Raw genomic sequence first — 22098 nt, forward strand, 5'->3', positions numbered from 1 at the left:
AGTATGGTTGTCACCTGAATCTTTTGAGTATCAATCTTCTGTGATAACTTCTAGGCAAGAGTATTCCTTGATGTTTTACTTTTTGTCTTCCATATTTGTAGCTAAATCTTACCTAAGAAAGTGTTTCCTATTGTTTTTTATGAAGGCATAATTATTCCCTTACAATTTTTTCAGCCTTGTGTTCTGAGATGAATCATTCCGTATTAGGAAAAAAGTTGAGTGCATATTACCTTCCATCTTATTAACTAGGTAAAGGGATGTTTTAAAACTTAGATTAAAATAAGCATTTACATAAATAAGGAGATACATCTTTTCCACTTGACTATAACAGTTAGTATTACTATTGGCTTTGAGTAAAGATTCCCTAGCAAGTTTTCATATGTGCTTCATTTAGCAATTTCCTAATATATTAAATAGGACTCTTGGTCTATATTTGCAGAATAGATGTCTTGGTTATTAACTTAGGACTGGACAAAATCAGCTTGAGTTTGTTAAATGAATACTATGTCATTTTTCTAGGTCAATAAAAAGTAGTCACTGGAGCAGTGATTTCCAGTCTCTCTTGATAGTACATCTCACCACATCAGACCTTTAAAATTTTTGTTGTCAACCATTTACTGTTCCTTCTTCTCCTTCCCTACTGGTAGGTGATAAAGTCCAGCAATGATTCATATTCGTCTCCCTAAAGCACTTGAGTGTTGTTACATTAAAAACCTAGGAATCTCAGAAATCTGGAAGCTAAAAAGCAGCCTTTTTTTGTAGGAAGTCTTAATAGTGGGCTTTAAAATAGAGTGACTGTAGAGTTTATCTTCTAATCTGGTAATACTTTTGAGAGAGAAAGAGGGTGTTACTAATAATTATCCCAGGACAATGTATAAACCATAACTATCCTGGGTAAACCAGGATGTATGTATACTTTAAAGTATTTTTAAAGTGTATTAATTGAGTTAATTTTTAGAGTTTTCTCTCGGGATCGAGGTTTTCATTTTGACTTAAAAGTGGATTATTTTTATAATTTATGAAGTAAAATATATTCCTCCATCATTGCCATTCCATTTTATTTAAAAATAATATATTTAAGCACACTTTCTGTCAGTCATCCTAGAACATAAAAATCAACGATTTAAAGTCTTAAAAGTGTTCCTCAGAATTTGCACTGACTTAAAGCCCAGTGTCTGGGAGCGATTGAACCTTTCCTTGCTGCTCCTCTGTAAGTACCTACTAATATGCAGAGATTGTGTCACTTTGACTTATTTGTAAGTAAGATAAATAGATAGTCCTGCCATAGCTTTGGTACTGTAATCCTCTGTCTAGTTATTTGAAGACTTGAATACCTGAAATTTGATAATAATAGACTTTACCCTTTATTAGAATATTCTTATTGGTCTGGTTTCCTCTTTGGTAAGTTTAACATTTAATTAAAAAGAACATTAAGGAAGTTTTATGACTTTTTCTCTGTTTTGGATTGTATAATCTTTTCCTGTGATATTTACTCTGTGAGTAAAATTAGAAAATGTATACAAACATTTTTCAGCTCAAGTTATAAAGTATTAATAAGGCTTTGTTTTCTTTTCTCTTTAGATGTATGGTCTGCTGGCTGTGTGTTGGCTGAGCTGTTACTAGGACAACCAATATTTCCAGGGGATAGTGGTGTGGATCAGTTGGTAGAAATAATCAAGGTGAGAAGATTGAATCAGAATATTTGAACTGGAAGGAATTTTTATGCTACTTTAATAATACATATCACACATATACACATACGAGAAACTTAAAAAATGGAGGAAGCAATCCAAGGTCACATAGCAAGTTCAGCTATAAAGTGGGTATAAGAACGCCCCCCAGCCTTTTGGTTTTTATTTGAGTTACTCTTCTCTTGTATGATCCTAGAAAAGCTATTATGTATATCTGACGCAAGAAAGGTATATATCTGTTATTTAAAGTACTTAAAAGCAAAATTGGACTATAAGCTCACTAAAATGTATGTAAGCCGAATAAAAGCAGAAGCTGTGTCTGCTTTTGCTCACTGTATACTCCCTGCTCCTAATACGCTGTGGAGCACATAGGAGATACTTGTATTTGGTCACTATTTATATTTGTTCAGTATTTATAAAATGAAAGAATGAATGCCTACATGTCTGGCTAGATCATTGATAGAAACAAAATTTTGACTTACGGATTTAATATAATTTTATTTATTGGGTCTATATGGATTTAATATAATTTTATTTATTTTAAATTTTATTTAAAGCTGAATAAAAGAAGATATGTCTGGTTTTGCTCAGACACAGCTTCTGCTTTCATTCAGCTTTGCATACATGCACCTTTATTAACAACAAATATTTAAATATTAGAATATATGTTTTCGTTTAAGAACAGTAGAGCTGAGATTTTAATTGAGTTTTTAAATGTAATTTTTTTTTAAGTTTTAAATATCTGAGATCTTAAAGGAAGTCCCTTTACTTGAGAAAAAAAAAAAAACCTAGTGTCTAGATTTATATCACTAGATTGTTTCATTCTAAGGTTTCAGTTTGGACAAAGCAACACCACCTACTATCTCTGGGGCTTTGTTTGTGATATCCCAAATTTCGCTTAGAATTATAAAATTGATAAATCTCCTTAGAGGTCATGTTGTCCAACATACAATGAAATAACCTTTTAGTTACATTCCTAACAAATGGTTTTCTAGTATTTTCTTGAACACTTCCAGCATCAGATTACTACTTAGGGATGCAGCTTATTCTGCATTGGACAGCTTGAATTTAGTTTTTATCATACTGAACTGTAACTCCTCAGTAGCTTCTACCAGTTGAACATAGGACTGTGATCAAGTTCTTTTCAAATCCTTGTACTTCATTCTATAAAAATAGGGATTTTTAAAATCAAAGGTGGTTTTGCTAGATGTCAGCGTGTGCAAGTATGGTTGAAAAGACCAGTGTGTAATAAGCGATCTTCTTTATTATCCATATAATTTCTTACAATTTGCAGCTTAGACCACTGTGATATTTGCATCTTCTTTTTGGTACCATTTTTGAGTTTCAGATCTAACCTTTTGTGCTTGTTAACAGAACTATTTTCTCTTTCATTTCTGTGCTACACTTAGATGTAAATTTGAATAGTTTGCTTTCTTTATTTTCCAAAAGCCTACTCCATCATGTAAATTAATGCTCGAATATGGAGCTTGGCCAACTTTTTCTGTAAAGGAGTAGATAAAATATTTTAGGCTTTGTGGGCCAAAAGGCAAAATCGAGGATATCATATAGGTACTTCAATAACAAAAGAGAAAACACATTTTCACAAATTTTTTTATTGATGAAGTTAGAGGTATAATAATTGAGTCTTTTTTTTTTTTTTTAAATACAGCTCTACTAACCAGAAGAATTGAGTTCTTTTTGGGGGAATATAACCTTTCTCTTAATTGATGTTCCAAGTTAGTACTTTCTAATTATCAAATTGATGGCAAATCTGTTAATTCTTAGCTTATGGGCCTCACACAGACAATGGGCTGTAGTTTCCTGGTCTCTGCTCTTACATAACCATTCAGCATTTCTCCTGTCCCTAGGCTTTTATTTGATGTACTTGAGCTCACCATCACCATGCTACAATTCTGTGGACATATTGGCTATTCTATTTGTCATATATGTTTAGCTCATTAGAATTGTATCATTTCTCTACTGATTATATTTTAGGATTTTGTGGCAATTTGTCATTAATTTTAATTAATTCATACATAATACAAGTAGAATTTCTGAGGAAGCTAAGTGAGCATCTGTGATAATTCCCTATCTCATGCCTGCCATAATACTTTATAAACCTTTAAGTCTAGAGCTTGTTTGTACCACTTTTTGTTAGTCCTTGTAATTCATTTTCTGCTAATATTAGTTTATACTACCTGCTTAATATATTTTGTTACTGATAAATTCGGACTTCGTTTTCATTAAGTGCTTATTTTTTGCAAAATGGTCCATGATCAATATGTAGTAGCAGGCCAACTCTGAAATAAAACACTCATCGTTTATGTGCTATGCTGTCATCTTGGATTTATAAGAAATGTACTTACCGCCTTACTTTAGTAAGTAAGTTCCAAGATCACTGCTTATAGGAAATTTTGATAATGATATAAGATAAGAGAACTGTAAGTATTTCCAAGCATCCAGGACATTTGGGGATATCTGGTTTCTAGGTGCCTTCTGTGTTCTCGACCGTGGCTGCCCAGGATAGATGGAATTACCAGTAGTAGTTTACCGTCCATTTATTGACTGGAAGTTACCACACATTGCACAGAGGCTCTAGGCTTTGTATTTTGTGCAAGTGTATATATGTTTAGTATAGTTCTAAGTCTTATTGCATGAAGGTTAATAAACTTCATAAGAGTGTTGTGTGTGTGTGTTTAATGTAGCCCCAAATCTTACTGGTCCAGCCAGGGGCAGTAGTTCACGCCTGTAACCCCAGCACTTTGGGAGGCTGAGGTGGGTGGATTGCTTGAGCCCAGGAGTTTGAGACTAGCCTAGGGAACATGGCGAAACCCAGTCTCTACAAAAAAATAGAAAAATTAGCCAGGCATAGTGGCACACGCCTGTAGCCCCAGCTACTTGGGAGCCTGAAGTGGGAGGATAGCTTCAGCCCGGGAGACAAATGTTGCAGTAAACCAAGATTATGCCCCTGTACTCCACCTGTGTGACAGAGCGAGGCTGTGTCAACGAGTCCATCAATAAAATAATAAATAATATCACAGCTGAGCATGGTGGCTAACACCTGTAATCCCAACACTTTGGGAGGCTGAGGTGGGCAGATCACTTGAGGTCAAGAGTTCAAGACCGGCCTGACCAACATGGTGAAACTCTGTCTCTACTAAAAATACAAAAACTAGCCAGGCGCCATGGCGCACACCTGTAGTCCTGGGTATTACAGAGGCTGAGGCAGGAAAATTGCTTGAACCTGGGAGGCAGATGTTGCAGTGAGCCAAGTGCCACTGCACTCTAGCCTGGGTAACAGAGTCAGATTTTGTCGCAAATAAATAAATAAATAATAAATATCAAATCTTTTTGTTTCTCCTTCCTTCCTGCCTGCCTCCCTCCTTCCCTCCATCCTTCCTATTATTGCTAACATCTGTTCCTCAAATGTTAAATATATATGAGGTCTCATTTAAATAAAAATTCCTAAGAAATGCTGATCTAGCTATTCTAGTTTTCCTGATATAAGTTGGAAAAGAGAAGTTGTATGTGTTTGTTTTCAAAATTAAATGTTATTAAGACATTTTGTATTTTAAACAAATACTTTCATGTACTGATAAACATGGCTTTAAGAATAGATTTGAAATTTTCATAAAGGTGGTCTCATAAATGCCCAGTTCAGTTCTCACGTTTTTTAAGGTAATAGTCATGCACCCTTAGTGCTTATGATAACTAGGGAACTCGTATTAAATGGTTCTTTTCTGCTTTCTTTTCATTTTCTCCCTTGAAAACCTCGTAAGAGAGTATCTGGGGGAAGCTAACCCTGGAAAAATGGATAACTTTTCTCTGAATTTGAGTTTAAGCAAAAAAAAGAAAGTGGATAATCATATAATAAGCTTTATGAAGTTTTTTTATGTGGTAGACTTGCCTCATTATTTTATAAACTTTTGCCTCATTTTATAAACTTTCTGAGCAGGGACTTTTTTTTATTCTTATGTTTTAATATCTGAGGGCACCAAAATAATTTTTAATTAAGGTTTGTATTGAATTAACTTGTTAAACCATTGTCCATTCATGAATTTGAAATTAGCTGGGAATTAATAAGAAAAGTTAATGTGGTTCTTGTGTATGTTGTTTATTGACTCAGATGTCCATGCCAATAATTTACAGCATAAGTAAAACAGTTTAATTAAACGAACTGTATCTCATTCTAGCTAACATTTTTAATTTTCCTCACTGCCCTCTAATAAGGTTTTTGTAAAATATTTAGAATAAAATCCAAATATATTATCTTTAGAATAAGTTAAGAACAGATTTGAAAGTCATGGAAAATCATTTCTAAGCATGAAAAAAAGTATTTAACTTTCTGAAGTTAATTTCATGCATAGAATTGTCAGATCAGCATTTCATTATGCCATTTGACCTCTACATATCAAAAATGTTTGGATTTTCACAGCATTTGTAAAAAGACAAATTCCATTAGGGACTTCTCAGACAATGTGCTTTTTTTCCTTTTAATTCTTCCTTAATATAAAAACCTCAAGAAATATATGATATAGTTCCAGATACCTGGGAAAAAATAAAACATTTTTGGAAAATCTCTACCAGGAATTTTGCCAAATGTAATGTTCACTGACATATAACATTGTCCTTTGGCACCTCTGCAGTTGGCCATAGCAGTGGAGCTTTGTAGAAGAGAGTCCTGTGAAGGCTTGTATAATGCTGGTGAAGGTAATAATTTTTAATGACAGTTACTTTTTTTATAACTACATAGTCTTAGATTTTATATGCTCAATGCAGAAGACTGAGAAAGCACAGGCAAATAGACAAAAAAAAATCACTTACTGTTCTAGCACATCATGAAAAATATTTCTATAAATATTTTCATATACTATATTTTCTTTTTATTTAAATAAAAATACCATCTTACTGCTTTGTACTTTTAAAAACTGAACAATTAAGTATATTTTTTAATGACTGCATAGATTCTGCTGCATGATTATATTTGGAATTACATAATTGATTCTGAAAATAACAGCATTAGGTAAAGTGATATAGCATTGTGTTTCAAGAAGTTTACATGATACATTGGCTTTGTAAGTTTGATTATTAACTTTCTTACATAAATGACAAGTGTCCCCCAAAAATTCCATATAAGCAATCTAGGAAGTTTTGGACCTGGGAATGCTGTAAGTTTTACTAATAATTTCTCCCCTCCACTCTTCAAACTTTAAAACATAAATTTCAAATAAGGTAAGATGAACTTCAGTCCAGAGTTTAATTTCTGGATTAAACTATCACGAAACTAACAATTTTAAAATAAACCAACCATTTGTAGAATTTTTTAATTTTAAATATTAAAATTCCTACAGAGATAGTTTCATTTATATCATAAACATTTACTTATGCTATAGGAATAATTTGACTATTGCTTTTGAATAGAAGAGTTTTAGGACAGAATTAGTCAATGCTCTACCTCTTGATAATAGAATTTCAGTATAGCTTTCATAGTTTTTGTAACTGGCCTTTAGAATTTGGGTATATCTCTTCTAAAAAGCTTGACATTAAATATATTGATACTTAAATTATTTGCAATAATACAATTATTTTATAAGGCAGTTAAATTTTCTTAATTTCTTTTGTAATACAGCTTTACTAAACTACTGTTTAGTTTTCTCTTAACATTAATTAACCAACTTAGATATTTATGTAGATAGCTCTTACACAGGGAAGAGCTAGTAATTTCAGTTATCTCTGACTGAAATTTTATGTAAGAAATTTGAAAGTACAACACAGATGCAAATAAACTTTTGATTATGCTATGGGAGCCAAGTAGATGGGCTTCATTTCTTATGATTCTATCCGTAGAAAAAGATTTAGAAGGACCTACAAATTCTATAGTGGAGAATAGAATTAAGGGAAGGGGAAAAGGAGAGAATTTTTATTTTTTGCTTTTTACTACTCTGTGATGTTGATTTTTTTAAGCAATCGTATCTTTTTACAGTTGCAGGACTTACGAAAAAGTAGTTGCTTTCAATTTTTTGTTTTTGTTAATAAAAACAGTTCTACAGAAGTTGAGAGTTACATTTTTGTTACAAATGTTTGTCTAAATAATTGTTTTCCTAGGCTTTCAGTTTGATGCTTGTTTGTGGTATAATTTAGACAAAAAGATCAGTGGATCCCTGGCTCCTCAGAATTCTACATTTTCCAATATTGGGAAATGGCTGCTCATCATAAAAGCTGCCACTCAGTGAGATCTTACTTTGTGCCAGGCACTGGGTTAAGCACTTTACACTCATTACCACACTTAATTCTTATATTAACCCTAAGAAGTAAGCATCACTACTACTACTATTACTGTTACTACAGTAGTCTCCTGATATCCACAGGTATCATGTTCTACTGTTTTAGTTACCCAGAGCCAATCACAGTTCAGAAACATTAAGTGGAAAATTTTAGTAATAAACAATTTATGAGTTTTAAATTGCATGCTGTTCTGAGTAGTATGCTGAAATCTCATGCTGTCCTGCTTCATTCCTCCTGGGACGTGAATGCTCCCTTTGTCCAGTATATCCATGCTGTATACGCTACCTGCCCATTAGTCATCGACATCCTTTGCTCCTGACATCCAGTCGTGGACATTATTATGGCTCACTGATCCAGGATCATTCCAAGCAGATGATCCTTCTCCTGGTGTATGGTCAGAAGATCGTTAGTAGACTAAGGCTATGTCACAAGGCCTGTGGAATTCACCTCACTTCATCTTACCGCATAGGCATTTTATCATCTCACATCACAAGAAGAAGGATAAGTGTAGTACAAGAAAATATTTTGAGAGACTACATTCACAGAACTTTATAGTATATCATTTTAATTGTTGTTGCTTTTAATCTCTTACCGTGCCTAATTTATAAATTAAACTTTATCATAGGTATGTATGTATAGGAAAAACATAGTATATAGTTTGGTACTATATATGTTTTCAGGCATCCACTGGGGGTCTTGGAACATATCCTCCACAGTTAAGGGGAAACTACTGTATTACCATATATACAGGAAGAGTAGGGTGGTGGAAAAACCATCTGATTCATCTGTAGCTCAATTTATGGCCTCTATTCATGGAATTTTGTACCTTCGGGAAAAACTATATGATCCTTAATGTCAACTTGATACCCAGAACCCATTGAGTCGTATTTATTACTTATTATAGGTATATTGTAAAAATTTGTGTCTACCAGCAAATTAGTGATGCAACCCCTAAATCTTACTGTAGTGAAATCAATTTGAGGTATCTTTAGGTTTAATTTTGTTTCAACCATTGTAATGGTCAGTTCCTTTGCCTTGCTTTCGATTACACATGGTCCCCACGATTCCTTTGCTTTGCTTTCAGTTACAGACAGTCCCCGACTTAGGATGGCTTAATGATTTTTTGACTTTCCAATACTGGGAAAGCAGCACAGATTCAGTGAAAACTGTATTTTGAGTACCTGTACAACCATTCTATTTTTCACTTTCGAGACAGTATTCAATAGGTTACATGAGATATTTGACACTTTATCATAAGTAGTCTTTGTGTTTGATTATTTTGCCCAACTGTAGGCTAATGTAATTATGCTAAGCACATTTAAGGGTAGTCTAGGCTGAGCTATGATTTCAGTAGATTGGACATACTGTTTGCATTTTCAGCTTAGGATATTTTCAACTTACTATGTATGGGTTTACCATGATATGACCCCATTGTAAATCAAGGAGCTTCTGTACAGTTCAACCTTATTTTCACCATCTTCATTTAGCAAATATTTTAGATTTTAATTATCTTATCCCTGTTCTATAGTTTGTTCAGTGCCCATGTGTACCTACGCTCTTGTTTCCTGGCTTAACATTTTCATTGTCAGACAATCTTTATTTTTCTTTTCTTTTCTTTTCTTTTCTTTTTTTTTTTTTCGAGACAGAGTCTTGCTCTGTCACCCAGGCTGGAAGTTCAGTGGCGCTGTCTTGGCTGACTGCAACCTCTGCCTCCCAGGTTCAAGCGATTCTCCTGCCTCAGCCTCCCAAGTAGCTGGGACTGTAGGCGTGCCTGGCTAATTTTTGTATTTTTAGTAGAGATGAGGTTTCACAGTGTTGGCCAGGCTGGTCTCAAACTCCTGACCTCAGGCGATCCACCTGCCTCAGCCTCCCAAAGTGCTGGGATTACAGATGTGAGCCACCACGCCTGGCCCAGACAATCTTTTAGACAGAGGTCTAAGATATCAAATCAGAGTGTAATAGGTATAAAATAGCTCTTTTTGGTAAGTTTTTGATGGATACATGATGCGTCTTTGCAAACATGCATTTGGAGTTTAATATCATATGTTACCTTTTGACATTTTTTGTGCTGCTATCGAGCTTTTGTGTTGTTAATAGATTGCAGAGACTGTTTACACAGGGAAGAGCTAGTAATTTCAGTTATCTCTGACTGAAATTTTATGTAATAAATTTGAAAGTACAACACAGATGCAAATAAACTTTTGATTATGCTATGGGAGCCAAGTAGATGGGCTTCATTTCTTATGATTCTATCCGTAGAAAAAGATTTAGAAGGACCTACAAATTCTATAGTGGAGAATAGAATTAAGGGAAGGGGAAAAGGAGAGAATTTTTATTTTTTGCTTTTTACTACTCTGTGATGTACACACTCCCAGGACGTGTGTACACCCTATTACACATTTTAGTACAGATTTTTTTATTTGTAATACTCACAGTATGTAATACATAAACAAGGCGTTTGTTGATTGTGTTAGTTGGTACTTAATTTGTTCTTGTATTTTTTCGTTTATTGCTGACTAGAGCAGCAGCTCTTAATAGTTTTTGAATCATGGACTACTTTGAAAATCTATTAATAGCAGTGGACACTTCCCCCCAGAAAAATGAATAAATAACAAACAGTTTGTATGCAACTTTAGGTGATTCTTGGCCTTCCCATAGCTCTCCCAAGAACTCCAGGGTAAACATCTTTACACTGTTATAGTACAAGGAAATATGACTACAGTTAATAATAACCACCTGTAGAAAGTAGATATTACACATACGATATGATGCCAACATTTTTAAAATAAGTGAAAGAGTAACGGAGGCATTAAAAGAATTATTCTAATGCAGTAACTGCTCAACATTAGTATAATGTTTTCCATAGACCAGAGGAAACATTAATTTTAACTAATATTATGAAATTTTATTTGGTCTACAGTAACTTACTCATACTTAGCTAAATCCCTGTATACTTAAAAGTATGTGTGCCTAGACATGGAAAAATAACTTCCTGGCAATATAGCTCAGTTTATCTTTTGACTTGTGGATAATGGCATCCATTTGAAATCGTTACTTTTCCCAGAATATGCAGTGTAGTTATTTACTAATTTGCCAGTGATGTTTTATTTATACAAAGAAACTTTTTTCCAGACAAACTGAAGTTTCATGACATTGTCACTTCAAAACTAATTTATTTATAGTTGTATTTTAGGACCTGAGTCAAAAGACCATCCATATGATTACTTTTCCTGGGATATAATACCCTGTAGTCATCAACTGCAGATTCTTGTGCAGGGTTGCCTTTTGAGTTATTTTGTGTGTTTACCTAATTTCAGGGCCTCAGTTTAATACATTTTCTTTGGAGCAATCTATAAAGTATATGAAGGGGCAGGTGAGAGGTGGGACAGGGACAGAAATCTGTCAGGTTGACAGCAGGCATATGCTAGACCCCTGACTTCAGGACCTATGTTTTACTAAGGAATTCTTGCTTCCTTTTTTGCAATAAAAGGTTAAAATGTTTGACACCAATGATTCTTAATAGTTGGCTAGTAGGAAAAGTATAAGAAACTAGCAATCTTGTAGAAAGAGGCATTTCTAGTTTTTAAAAGTATACTGAATGCTATTTCATATTTATAAAGCAATATTTTATTGTTTATTTGATATATATCAAGACAATGTGAAGGAAATCTTGGCTTGTGGTGCTACAAAGAACTGTAGTGTTAGTGATTCTCAAAGGAAAGTAAAACTGGTTGATGTGTATACAGATTTTTACATGTATTTTTTTTTTAATCCAAGAGATTCATATATCCCCCTTTCTATTTTATACTGCTTCCTTGAGAATACCACTTTAGCCGAAATTCACCTAGAAAAAAAGGTCTTTTGACTCCTATGAATATGTATCAACCAAAAATCAATTTTTCACTTTATGTTCAATAGTTTACATAATCAAAACTTTTTGGCAGGGAGGGAGATGACTTGTTTCCAAGTATAAGTTTTTATTTAGTAAGAAAAGAATGAAGTCCGAAACAGTCTTGAAAAAGAAAAAGTTGGAGGAGTCACTTTTTTTTTTTTTTTTTTTGAGACAGAGTCTCGCTCTGTCACCCAGGCTGGAGTGCAGTGGTACAATCATGGCTTACCATAGCCTGCACCTTCTTGGCTCAAGCTGTCCTCCCACCTTAGCCTCTTGAGTAGCTGGGACTACAGGTACACACCACCATGCCTGGTAAATTTTTGTATTTTTTGTTATAGATAGGTTTTCACCATGCTGCCCAGGCTAGTCTCAAACTCCTGGGCTCAAGAAGTGATCCGCCTACCTTGGCCTCCTGAAGTGCTGGGATTACAGGCATGATCCACCACGCCCAGCCACACTTCTTGTTTTCAAAACTTATTACACAACTGCAGTAATCAAGACAATGTATTACTGGCATGAATGTAGCCATACAGATCAATCTAAGTAGAATGGAGAGTCTAGAAATAAACCTTTATATTTATTGTCAATTGATTTTTGACAAGGATTCCAAGGCAATTCAATGGGGGAAAGGATAGTCTTTTCAACAAATGGTGCTTGGACAACTGGATCCATATGCAAAAGAATGAAGTTGGACCCCTACCTCACACCATATACAAAAATTATACAGCTTGTGGAGAAAAGGGAATCCTTGTACACTGTTGTTAGGAGTGTAAATTAGTACAACCATTATGGAAAACTATATGGAGTTTCCTCAAAAAACTGAAAACAAAATTACAGTATGATCCAGCAGTTCCACTTCTAGGTATCTATCCTGAAGACTTGAAGTCAGTATGTCAAAGAGATATCTGTACTCCGAAGTTCTGTTCACAAAAGCCAAGATACGGAAACAACAGAAGTACCTATCAGTGGATGAATTGAAGGAAAAATATGGTATATATATATCCACTACAGTGGAATACTACTTAGCCTTAAGAAAGAAGGAAATTCTGTCATTTGTGACAACATGGGTGAATCTGGAGGACATTATGCTAAGTAGAGTAAGTCAGGCATAGAAAGAGAAATACTCCATGGTCTTACTAATATGTGGATTCCGAAACAATTGAATTCCAGAAGCAGAGAGAAGAATAGTGTTTACCAGAAGGTGGAGAGGATGGGAAATGTTGGTCAAAGGGTACAAAATTATAGTTAGACAGAAGGAACAAATGATAAGTATTTAATGTAATGGATATGTTAATTAGTCTGATTCTGTTATTCCACATGGTATACCCATAATATCACTGTTTACCTCAAAACTATATACAATTATAATTCATCAATTAATTAAAACCAAATGAATTCAGAATGAATCAAAGACCCAAATGTTAGAGCCAAAACTATAAAACTCGTAGAATGAAACAGTTATAAATCTTTGTGAACTTCAATTAGTCAATATTTTCATACATGTAACACAAAAAAACATACATTATAAAAGAAAATAGAAGTAAATTGGACTTTGTCAAATTTAAAAACTTGTACTTTAGAAGACAGCGTCAAGAAAGTTAAAAGACAATTGGAGAAAATTTTTACAAATTATGTCTAGTAAGGGATTTGTATCTACAGTATGTAAGGAATTCTTACAACTCAATAATAAAAAGAAAACCCACTTGAAAAATGGGCAAAGAATCGGCATAGGCACTTCTCTAAAGAAGATACACAAATGGCCAGTAAGCATACAAAAAGATGCTCAACATCATTATTCATCAAAGAAATGCAAGTCAATACCATAATGAATACTATTATCACACTCTCCATAATGACTAAAATAAAAAGACAGTAACTAATGTTGGTGAGGATATGGGGAAACTGGAACCTTCATGCATTGCTGGTGTGGTTGTAAAATAATGCAAACCTTGTAAAATAATGCAAAGTTTGGCACTTCCTCAAAATATTAAACATTGAGTTACATGACCCAGCAATTCAGCTTGTAGGTATATATCCTAATAATTGAAAACTTATATCCACACAAAACATGTACGCAAAGTTTATAGCAATGTTATATAGCCAAAAAAGGGAACAATTAAAATTTCTAGCAACTGATGAATGGAAAAGAAAATGTCACACACAAAAGGCCACATATAATTCCATTCTATTTATATTAAATGTCCAGAATAGACGGATTGTGGAGACAAAAAGATAGTGGTTGTGGGGAGCTGGGGGGAATGGGAATGATGGCTCATGGATAGAGGCTGTCATTTTGAGGTAATGAACATGTTCTAAAATTAGATAGCAGTGATGATTGCACACCTCTGTAAATGTAGTAAAAATCACTCAGTTGTATAAGGGATGGGTTTCATGATATATGAAGTACAGTAAAGCTTTTTTTTTTTTAAGGCAAAAGTGAGCACATCTATCTGTAAAAGAATATCTTTGTCATTTCCACTGCATCTTAAGGAAGGCAATAAACCCTGACTATAGTTTTGTAAAGGACTCTAGAGGATTTCTCACAGTTGTACCTTCCACCCCAATTGCCCCCTAAAAGGGAAGGAGAGCCAATCAACTTGAGTTAAATGACAGGCAAGAAAGAGTGAATGAAATAGACTATAGTCCCCCCTTTAGTAGTTCATTCTCTCTAGTTTAAATACTTTACCCAAATTGTTTACTTGTGCTCAAGTAATGTGACAGCTTGCTGCTCTGAAAAGTGATGAAAATCGCTGAAGTTCTTAATGGGGCTTTAAGACTTGTATTGCTGCAGCTATAGCTTTTTGCTCTTTGCCTTTTGGAAATTGGAAGGAAACCCTGAGAGAGAAATATTGCACCCCAAGAAAATGGTTGCTTATACCAACTTGTAATCATATAATATAGGGGAGAGGTATAAACTGGATAAAATCTGCATTATTGAGCTTATTACTTTAGCTACCTACAACTAGTAGATTTAAAAAGTAAAACTTGCTGGGTGCTGTGGTTCATGCAGTAATCCTAGCACTGTGGGAGGCTGAGACGGGTGGATCACTTGAGGCCAGGAGCTCAAGACCAACATGACGAAGCCTCATCTCTATTAAAAATATAAACATTAGCTGGGTGTGGTGGAGCACACCTGTAATCCCAGCTACTCAGGAGGCTGAAGCACAAGAATCGCTTGAACCTGCGAGGTAGAGGTTGCAGTGAGCCAAGATTGCACCACCGCAGCATACCAGCCAGGCTGGCAGAGCAAGACTCTGTCACAAATAATAGATAAATAGTAAAATCTGTAAATTGTAGGAAAATGCCAGAGGAGATGACATTTCATATCAGTCCTCTATAAGTGAAAATGATAGTGATTCCATTGTCATTAGACTGATATTTTGAAACAGAATACATGTTTTCTATTTAGAGAAATTTGTCCTGTTGAGGATATAGCAGCCAATCTAACACAACCCAACACTCCAAATTCCATATGCAGTTCTTTCATGCAGAAAAGAAATGAAGGTGTCTAGGTATTCAACCATTTATACAATGATGATGTTGTGTTATATAGTTTCATTTTTAAAACCTTTATTGAATTCATTATCTATAGGCCTAGCCATCCATCCCTTTAGTCTTTCAAGGTACATACTACATTAGCTACATGCGTTAATTTAGTGAACAGTTTTTACTAGGTGCTGGGCAAGAACTTAGAGGTTTCTCGCCTTCAGGGGCTTCAGAGACTGATGGATGGGAGGAGAGGAACAACTTAGGGCAAACCCAGTATTATTCCAGATGTCTGAGCAGAGTACAAAGGCAGAAGCATTTCACTCAGAGCAGTGCTGTCTGGAAAGCCTTCTTAGGAGAGCTAACCATTGAGCTGAATCTTGAAACATGAAAAAGTATTTACCAGATAGGGAGGGGAAGGGAGTGGATAAATATTTAGTAAAACTAGGTTTGGTGTGTTTCTTTATGGTTGTTGCTTAAGGTTCTGCCTGGTGGGTTGATAGAATATGAGTTTACCAGGAAGGAGAAGACTGGAGCTGTTGACGGTGGCCAGATCACATTAGCTTGTAAGCAGTTGGAAGCAATTGCAGGATTTTAAGCGGAGTAGCAACATTTCTAATAGGCTTTCTTTTTTTTTTTTTTCCACAAAATCAGTGTACAAAAATCACAAGCATTCTTGTACACCAATCACAGACAGAGAGCCAAATCATGAGTGAACTCCCATTCACAACTGCTTTCTTTTACTTCGCTCTTAAAGGCTACATATGCACCTCCATTGCTGAAGTTTGGCGACCTCTGGTGTTGAACTATAAAATAAACAAGGTTGTGGAAGAAGTACTAGCGTTTCAGAGCTTTTGTCAGTTGCTTTTTGTCAGGTGCTTCTTGGGCCATATTACTTCTTTGAAGACAGTAATTATCAACTCATAATTCCTGTGTTGATAATTTTCAGTGTTTGGATAAATTTGTAACTAGGTGGGACCAGGAACAGATAAATTGATTGATTTAATAGTAAGGGGATGAACAGCATCCCCAAAGGGGTGGGGCAGGCTGATCTTGATGCTTTTTGCAACAAATGGAAAGATCATGAGTTCTAGTAATAGATAACTGAGAATATGTTCTCTCCCCATTGGTGTGATAATTTTTAAAATTCCCCCCTCTTTTGTATGAAATATACTTACAGAAGAGTGCATAAAACATTTCCATGTGGTTTAATTTCCTTTAAGTCAAAAAAGAACTCAGTTTTCAGGAAATCCAGGAATAAGTATTAATTAAAATACATGTCTTTAGTCTAAATGTTTTGGAGAAAAATAATTTCCATCTCTTAAAATTCAAGTGAACCCTCAGACTTGTTTTGTGTATGAAATGAGAATTTGTCAAACATCTTTTTTGTCTATAAAATTATTCAATTATTCTGTTTCAAAAGTTCCAAATGTAGAATTCAGCTGGAGTAAATCAGGTAGAAATATGCTCTGAACCTAATAAAAACTTAATATAAAACCTAAAGATATACTCAGAGGTTGAAATAGGATAGTTGTTAAAATGTCTTATGTTTGTGGTGTTAAAGATAGTAATGCATTCTGAATCTTTGCTCTTCATATCTATCACTTGCTTACCTTTTAGCCTTTAATTATATCATCCATCTATAATCCAGTCCTTATTCTCTTTTAGAATGCTGTTTTTCACCTACACACCTAGTGTGCATAGAATATACTTTTTACTCATTTGCCTCCTACATTCCCTAAGTAAAATCGGCTCTTGACTCCCCTTCCAGAACCTTTCCTGAATCCCTTCCTCTTTCCAGTGCAGTGTAGCACTTTCACCTCACACATTACCTATACTTACTTTGCTATACTATTGTCACCTGATTGTTGTTGATTTATGTACAAGTCTGTCTGCCCTAGAGCTTCTTGAGCATAGGCTCTAAGTAAACGTTTTGAAATGTGAATAACTTCAGAGGCTGAAAAGTTTTTTAAATGCCTCTGGATTATGTCTCATCTTTGCTTTCTTAAAAAATGTGCATATTGTATATAAAATAGTTCTGATTTTAGGGTTTGACAGATTCTCATACTTTTAATGCTAGCCTTATAAATAGCAATTTAAGAAGGTTAAACTTCTGTTTGCATTTGGTAAAGGCAACACAAGTTACATAATGGTCCCTTTTTTTTTTTTTACTTTTTAAATCAAATTAATAGAAATATAATTTATATGTAATAAAATGTAGGCATTTTAAATGACAATTTAGTAAATTTCAACAAACCTACCCATATAACCACTACCATGGTCAAGATTTAGAACATTTCTATCACCCTAAAAATGTTTATTTTTATAGCCTGGAATGACCAAATGTCTCAGTTTGCCTGGACTGAGGGGTTTGCCAAGATGGTCCCAGGCAAACTGGGATGGTTGGTCGCCCTGTTCATTCTCCTTTGTGATCAGTTTCCCATCTTCTGTCTCAGGTGATCATTGATCTATTTTCTGTCACTACAGATGCCTATTCTAGAATTTCATAAACGAAATCATACATTTCTTTTGTATCTGGCTTTTTTTGCTCAGTATCATGTTTTTGAGATTCGTCAATGTTGTTGCCTGTATCACCTGTTTATTCCTTTTTATGCTAAATTGTATTCTGTTTTATGAGTATACCACAATTTGTTTATCCATTCACCTGTGGATGGACATTTGACTTGTTTTGGGGTTTTGGTTATTATGAGTAAAGCTCCTATGAATGTTTGTTTACAGGTGTTTTTGCAGACATATGTTTATATTTCTCTTGAATAAAAAAGTAGGGCTGAAATTGCTGATCATACGGTTAAGTGTATGGTTACCAAACTATTTTCCAAAGCAGTTTTTCTATTTTACACTCCCACCAATGCATCAGAATTCCAGTGCTTCACATTCTCATCAACACATGGTATTCTCAATAATTTTAGATTTAGTCTTAAAATGACTTTCATCATTAGGAAATGCCCCTCTTAATTTTTGTTTAATTTTCTTATCCTGAAGTCTTCATTTTCTTATATTAATATAGGCACTCTATCTTTCTTATGATTAGTATTTGCATGGTATAACTTCTTGCATTCTTTTACTTTTATTCTATGTGTTTTAATTTAAAGTGCATTTCTTACAGACATATAGTTAGGTGTTTTTTAATTGAGTTTGACAGTTTCTGCCTTTGTTATTGAAGTACTTAGACTATTTACATTCAGTGTAATTATCACTGTGGTTGAGTTTAAGTTTTGCACCTTCGTATTTGTTTTCTTTTCATCCCATCTTTCCTTTCCTCTGTTTTTCCCCCTCTCTCACTGCCACCTATGGATTAAATCAGTGGTTTTTATTTTTTCTATTGGCTGTTAAGCTATACCTCCTTGTTGCATTTTTAGAGGTTGGTCTAGGGTTTAAAATATGCATCAATATATTACAGTCTGTCTTCAACTAGTAGTGTACTGTGTCATATAGAAAACAAGAACCATGTGACAGTATTTCCATTCCCCTTCCTGTTCTTTCTGCTATAGTTTTCATACTTTTTAATTCTACATGTTATAATCCTTACAATATTTGTTGTTTATCGGGGGAACCCGCCCCTAATATTTCAACATAGGTTTTTTCTATTTTCCATGAGTGTCGGCTGGCTGAGAAAGAGAAAGAGTACAAAGAGAGGAATTTTACAGCTCGGCCTCCAGGGGTGACATCACATATTGGTAGAACCGTGATGCCCACCTGAGCCGCAAAACCAGCAAGTTTTATTAAGGATTTCAAAAGGGGAGGGGATGCAAGAACAGGGAGTAGGTCACAAGATCACGTGCTTCAAAGGGCAAAAGGCAGAACAAATATCACATGCTTGTGAGGAAACAGGACAAAAGGCAGAACTTTTGATAAGGGTCTGTGTTCAGCGGTGCATGTATTGTCTCGATAAACATCTTAACAGAAAACAGAGTTTGAGAGCAGAGAACCGATCTGACCTCAAGTTTACCAGGGCGGGGTTTTTCCCCACCCTAGTAAGCCTGAGGGTACTGCAGGAGACCAGGGCGTATTTCAGTCCTTCCTTATCTCAATGGCAGAAGACAGACACTCCCAGAGCAGCCGTTTATAGACCTTCCCCAAGGAATGCATTTCTTTCCCAGAGTATTAATCCTTGCTAGGAAAAGAATTTAGCGATATCTTCCGTTCTTGCATGTCCGTTTATAGGCTCTCTGCAAGAAGAAAAATATGGCTGTATTTTGCCCGACCCTGCAGGCAGTCAGACCTTATGGTTGTCTTCCCTTGTTCCCTGAAAATTGCTGTTATTCTGTTCTTTTTCAAGGTGCACTGATTTCATATTGTTCAAACACACTTGCTTTACAGTCAATTTGTACAGTTAACACAGTAGTGGTCCTGAGGTGACGTACATCCTCAGCTTATGAAGATAACAGGATTAAGAGATTAAAGACAGGCATAAGAAATTATAAAACTGTTAATTTTGGGAACTGATAAATGTCCATATTAAAATGAAATCTTCACAATTTATGTTCAGAGATTGAAGTAAAGACAGGCATAAGAAATTATAAGAGTATTATTTGGGAAGTGATAAATGTCCATATTAAAATGAAATCTTCACGATTTATGTTCCTCTGCTGCAGCTCCAGCTGGTCCCTCTTTTCAGGGTCCCTGACTTCCCGCAACAGTTGTTACTTTGCTTTAAGCAATTTCTTCAAGAGGAATTTTTTAATGAGGGGGAAATATCATACATTTAACCACATATTTACCATTTTCAGTGCTCTTTATTCCTTTGTGTAGATCAGAATGCCCATTTGGAAGTCTTTCTTTAATCCTGAACTACTTTTTTGTGGTGAAGATCCGCTGGTGACAAGCTCGGTTAGCTTTTGTTTGCCTAAAAATGTATTTTGAAGGATATTTTCACTTGACGCAGAATTGGTTTCCCTTGGTTTCCAGGGTTTTTCTTGCAGTTTTTGGAGAGGTCTCTATTTTCTTCTGGCTTTCATTGTTTCTGATAAGAAGTCAGCTGTTGATACCCTGTATATACCCTGTCTATAATGTGTTTCTGGCATTCTTGAAGATTTTCACTTTGTGAGTGGCTTTTATCAGTTGATTAGGAGTTTTTATAGTATTCTTTGTATTTGTCCTCATTGAGGTTCATTGAACTTCTTGTGTTTGTGGGATAATCGGTTTTTATAAAATTTGGGTAAGTTTTGGTAATGTTTCTTCAAATAGTTTTTCTGCATCTGCCCTACTTCCCACCCCCTGCTTCCCACCATCAGACTCAAGTCACATGTGTACATGTTTTTTCCCTCCATGCTTCAGCTTTGATAGTTTCTATTGCTATTTTTTTAATTCAGTGATTGAGTTTCTTCCCTGTGTCTAACCTGTTAATCCTCTCCTGTGAAGTTGTAATTTCACATATTGTATTTTTTAACTGTACAATTTCCATTTGGTTCTTTTTTATATCTTCTGTTTCTCTCCTTGTTATAATAGCTATTTTAAAGTCCTTATGTGCTAATTCTGTCATCTCTGTCATTTCTAGATCTGTGTCTGTTGACTGACTTTTGATTTTTTCTCTTCTTATATTTTCCTACTTCTTTAAAAATGTTGAATTTTGTTTGTCGGCCAGTTTCTTAGTTGTTTACACCTGGAGGGCAGTTTCAGTGTTCGTTATTTCATCACAGCTAGATGCAGGAGTCTATAATAGCCTTTTAAAAAATAATAATACAGTGCAAGCCTTTGCATGGCATTCTATTAAGTATATCTTACAAAGCATTTTAAAATAAGTTTTAGATTTTTTATACTCAATTTTATCTTGTTTAGCCAGTTAGATGACTATTTCTTCATACTATTCTTCTGTTGCTAAACACCTCTGTTATTAACAGTTTAAAATATTTTTTTCCAACTTTTATTTTAGATTCAGGGGTATATGTGCAAGTTTGTTACCTGGGTATATTGTGTGATGCTGAGGTTTGAGGTATGAATGATCTTGTCACCCAGGTACTGAACATAGTACCCAGTAGTTAGTTTTGTAGCCGTCTTTCCCGCTCTAGTTGTCCTCAGTTTGTGTTATTGCCATCTTTATGTCCATGGTTACCCATTGTTTATCTCCCACTTATAAGTGAGAACATGCAGTATTTGCTTTTCTATTCTGCGGTAATTTGCTTAGGATAATGGCTTCCAGCAGCATCTATGTTGTTGCAAAGGACGTAGTTTTTTTTATGGCTGCATGGTATTCTATGGTGTATATGTACCACATTTTCTTTATCTAGTCCACTGTTGATGGGCATCTAGGTTGATTCCGTGTCTTTGTTATTGTGAAGAATGCTGTGATGAACATGCAAATGGTTGTATCTTTTTGGTAGAACAATTTTTCTTTTGGATATATACCCAGTAATGGCATTGCTGGGTCAAGCAAGTTATTTGAGAAATCTCTAAACTGCTTTCTACAATGGCTGGACTAATTTACATTCCCACCAACAGCATATAAGTGTTCCCTTTTCTCTGCAGCCTCACCAGCATCTGTTGTTTTTTTACTTTTTAGTTAGCCATTGTGACTGATGTGAGATGGTATCTCATTGTGGTTTTGACTTGTGCTTCTCTGATGATTAGTGATGTGAAGCATTTTTTTCATGTTTGTTGGCCACTTACATGTCTTCTTTAGTGAAGTTTCTGTTCATGTGTTCTGCCCATTTTCTAATGGGGTTATTTGTGTTTTGCTTGTTGATTTGTTTTAAGTTTCTTATAGATTCTGGATAAGAGACCTCT

The 22098-nt window shown here is 34.8% G+C and overlaps 1 protein-coding gene across 2 annotated transcripts in view; it reads left to right on the forward strand.

The window, feature by feature from the left end:
* GSK3B (glycogen synthase kinase 3 beta) overlaps nt 1-22098 on the forward strand; it is a 244748-nt gene that overhangs the window by 158509 nt on the left and 64141 nt on the right. For both annotated transcript variants that reach the window (XM_003261870.4, XM_004091710.3), the window contains exon 7: nt 1582-1679. In XM_003261870.4, coding sequence (XP_003261918.1) covers nt 1582-1679 — 98 coding nt within the window. The remainder of the gene's footprint in view (nt 1-1581; nt 1680-22098) is intronic.

This window comes from Nomascus leucogenys, chromosome 21 (assembly GCF_006542625.1).
Source record: "Nomascus leucogenys isolate Asia chromosome 21, Asia_NLE_v1, whole genome shotgun sequence".
NCBI lineage: Eukaryota > Metazoa > Chordata > Mammalia > Primates > Hylobatidae > Nomascus > Nomascus leucogenys.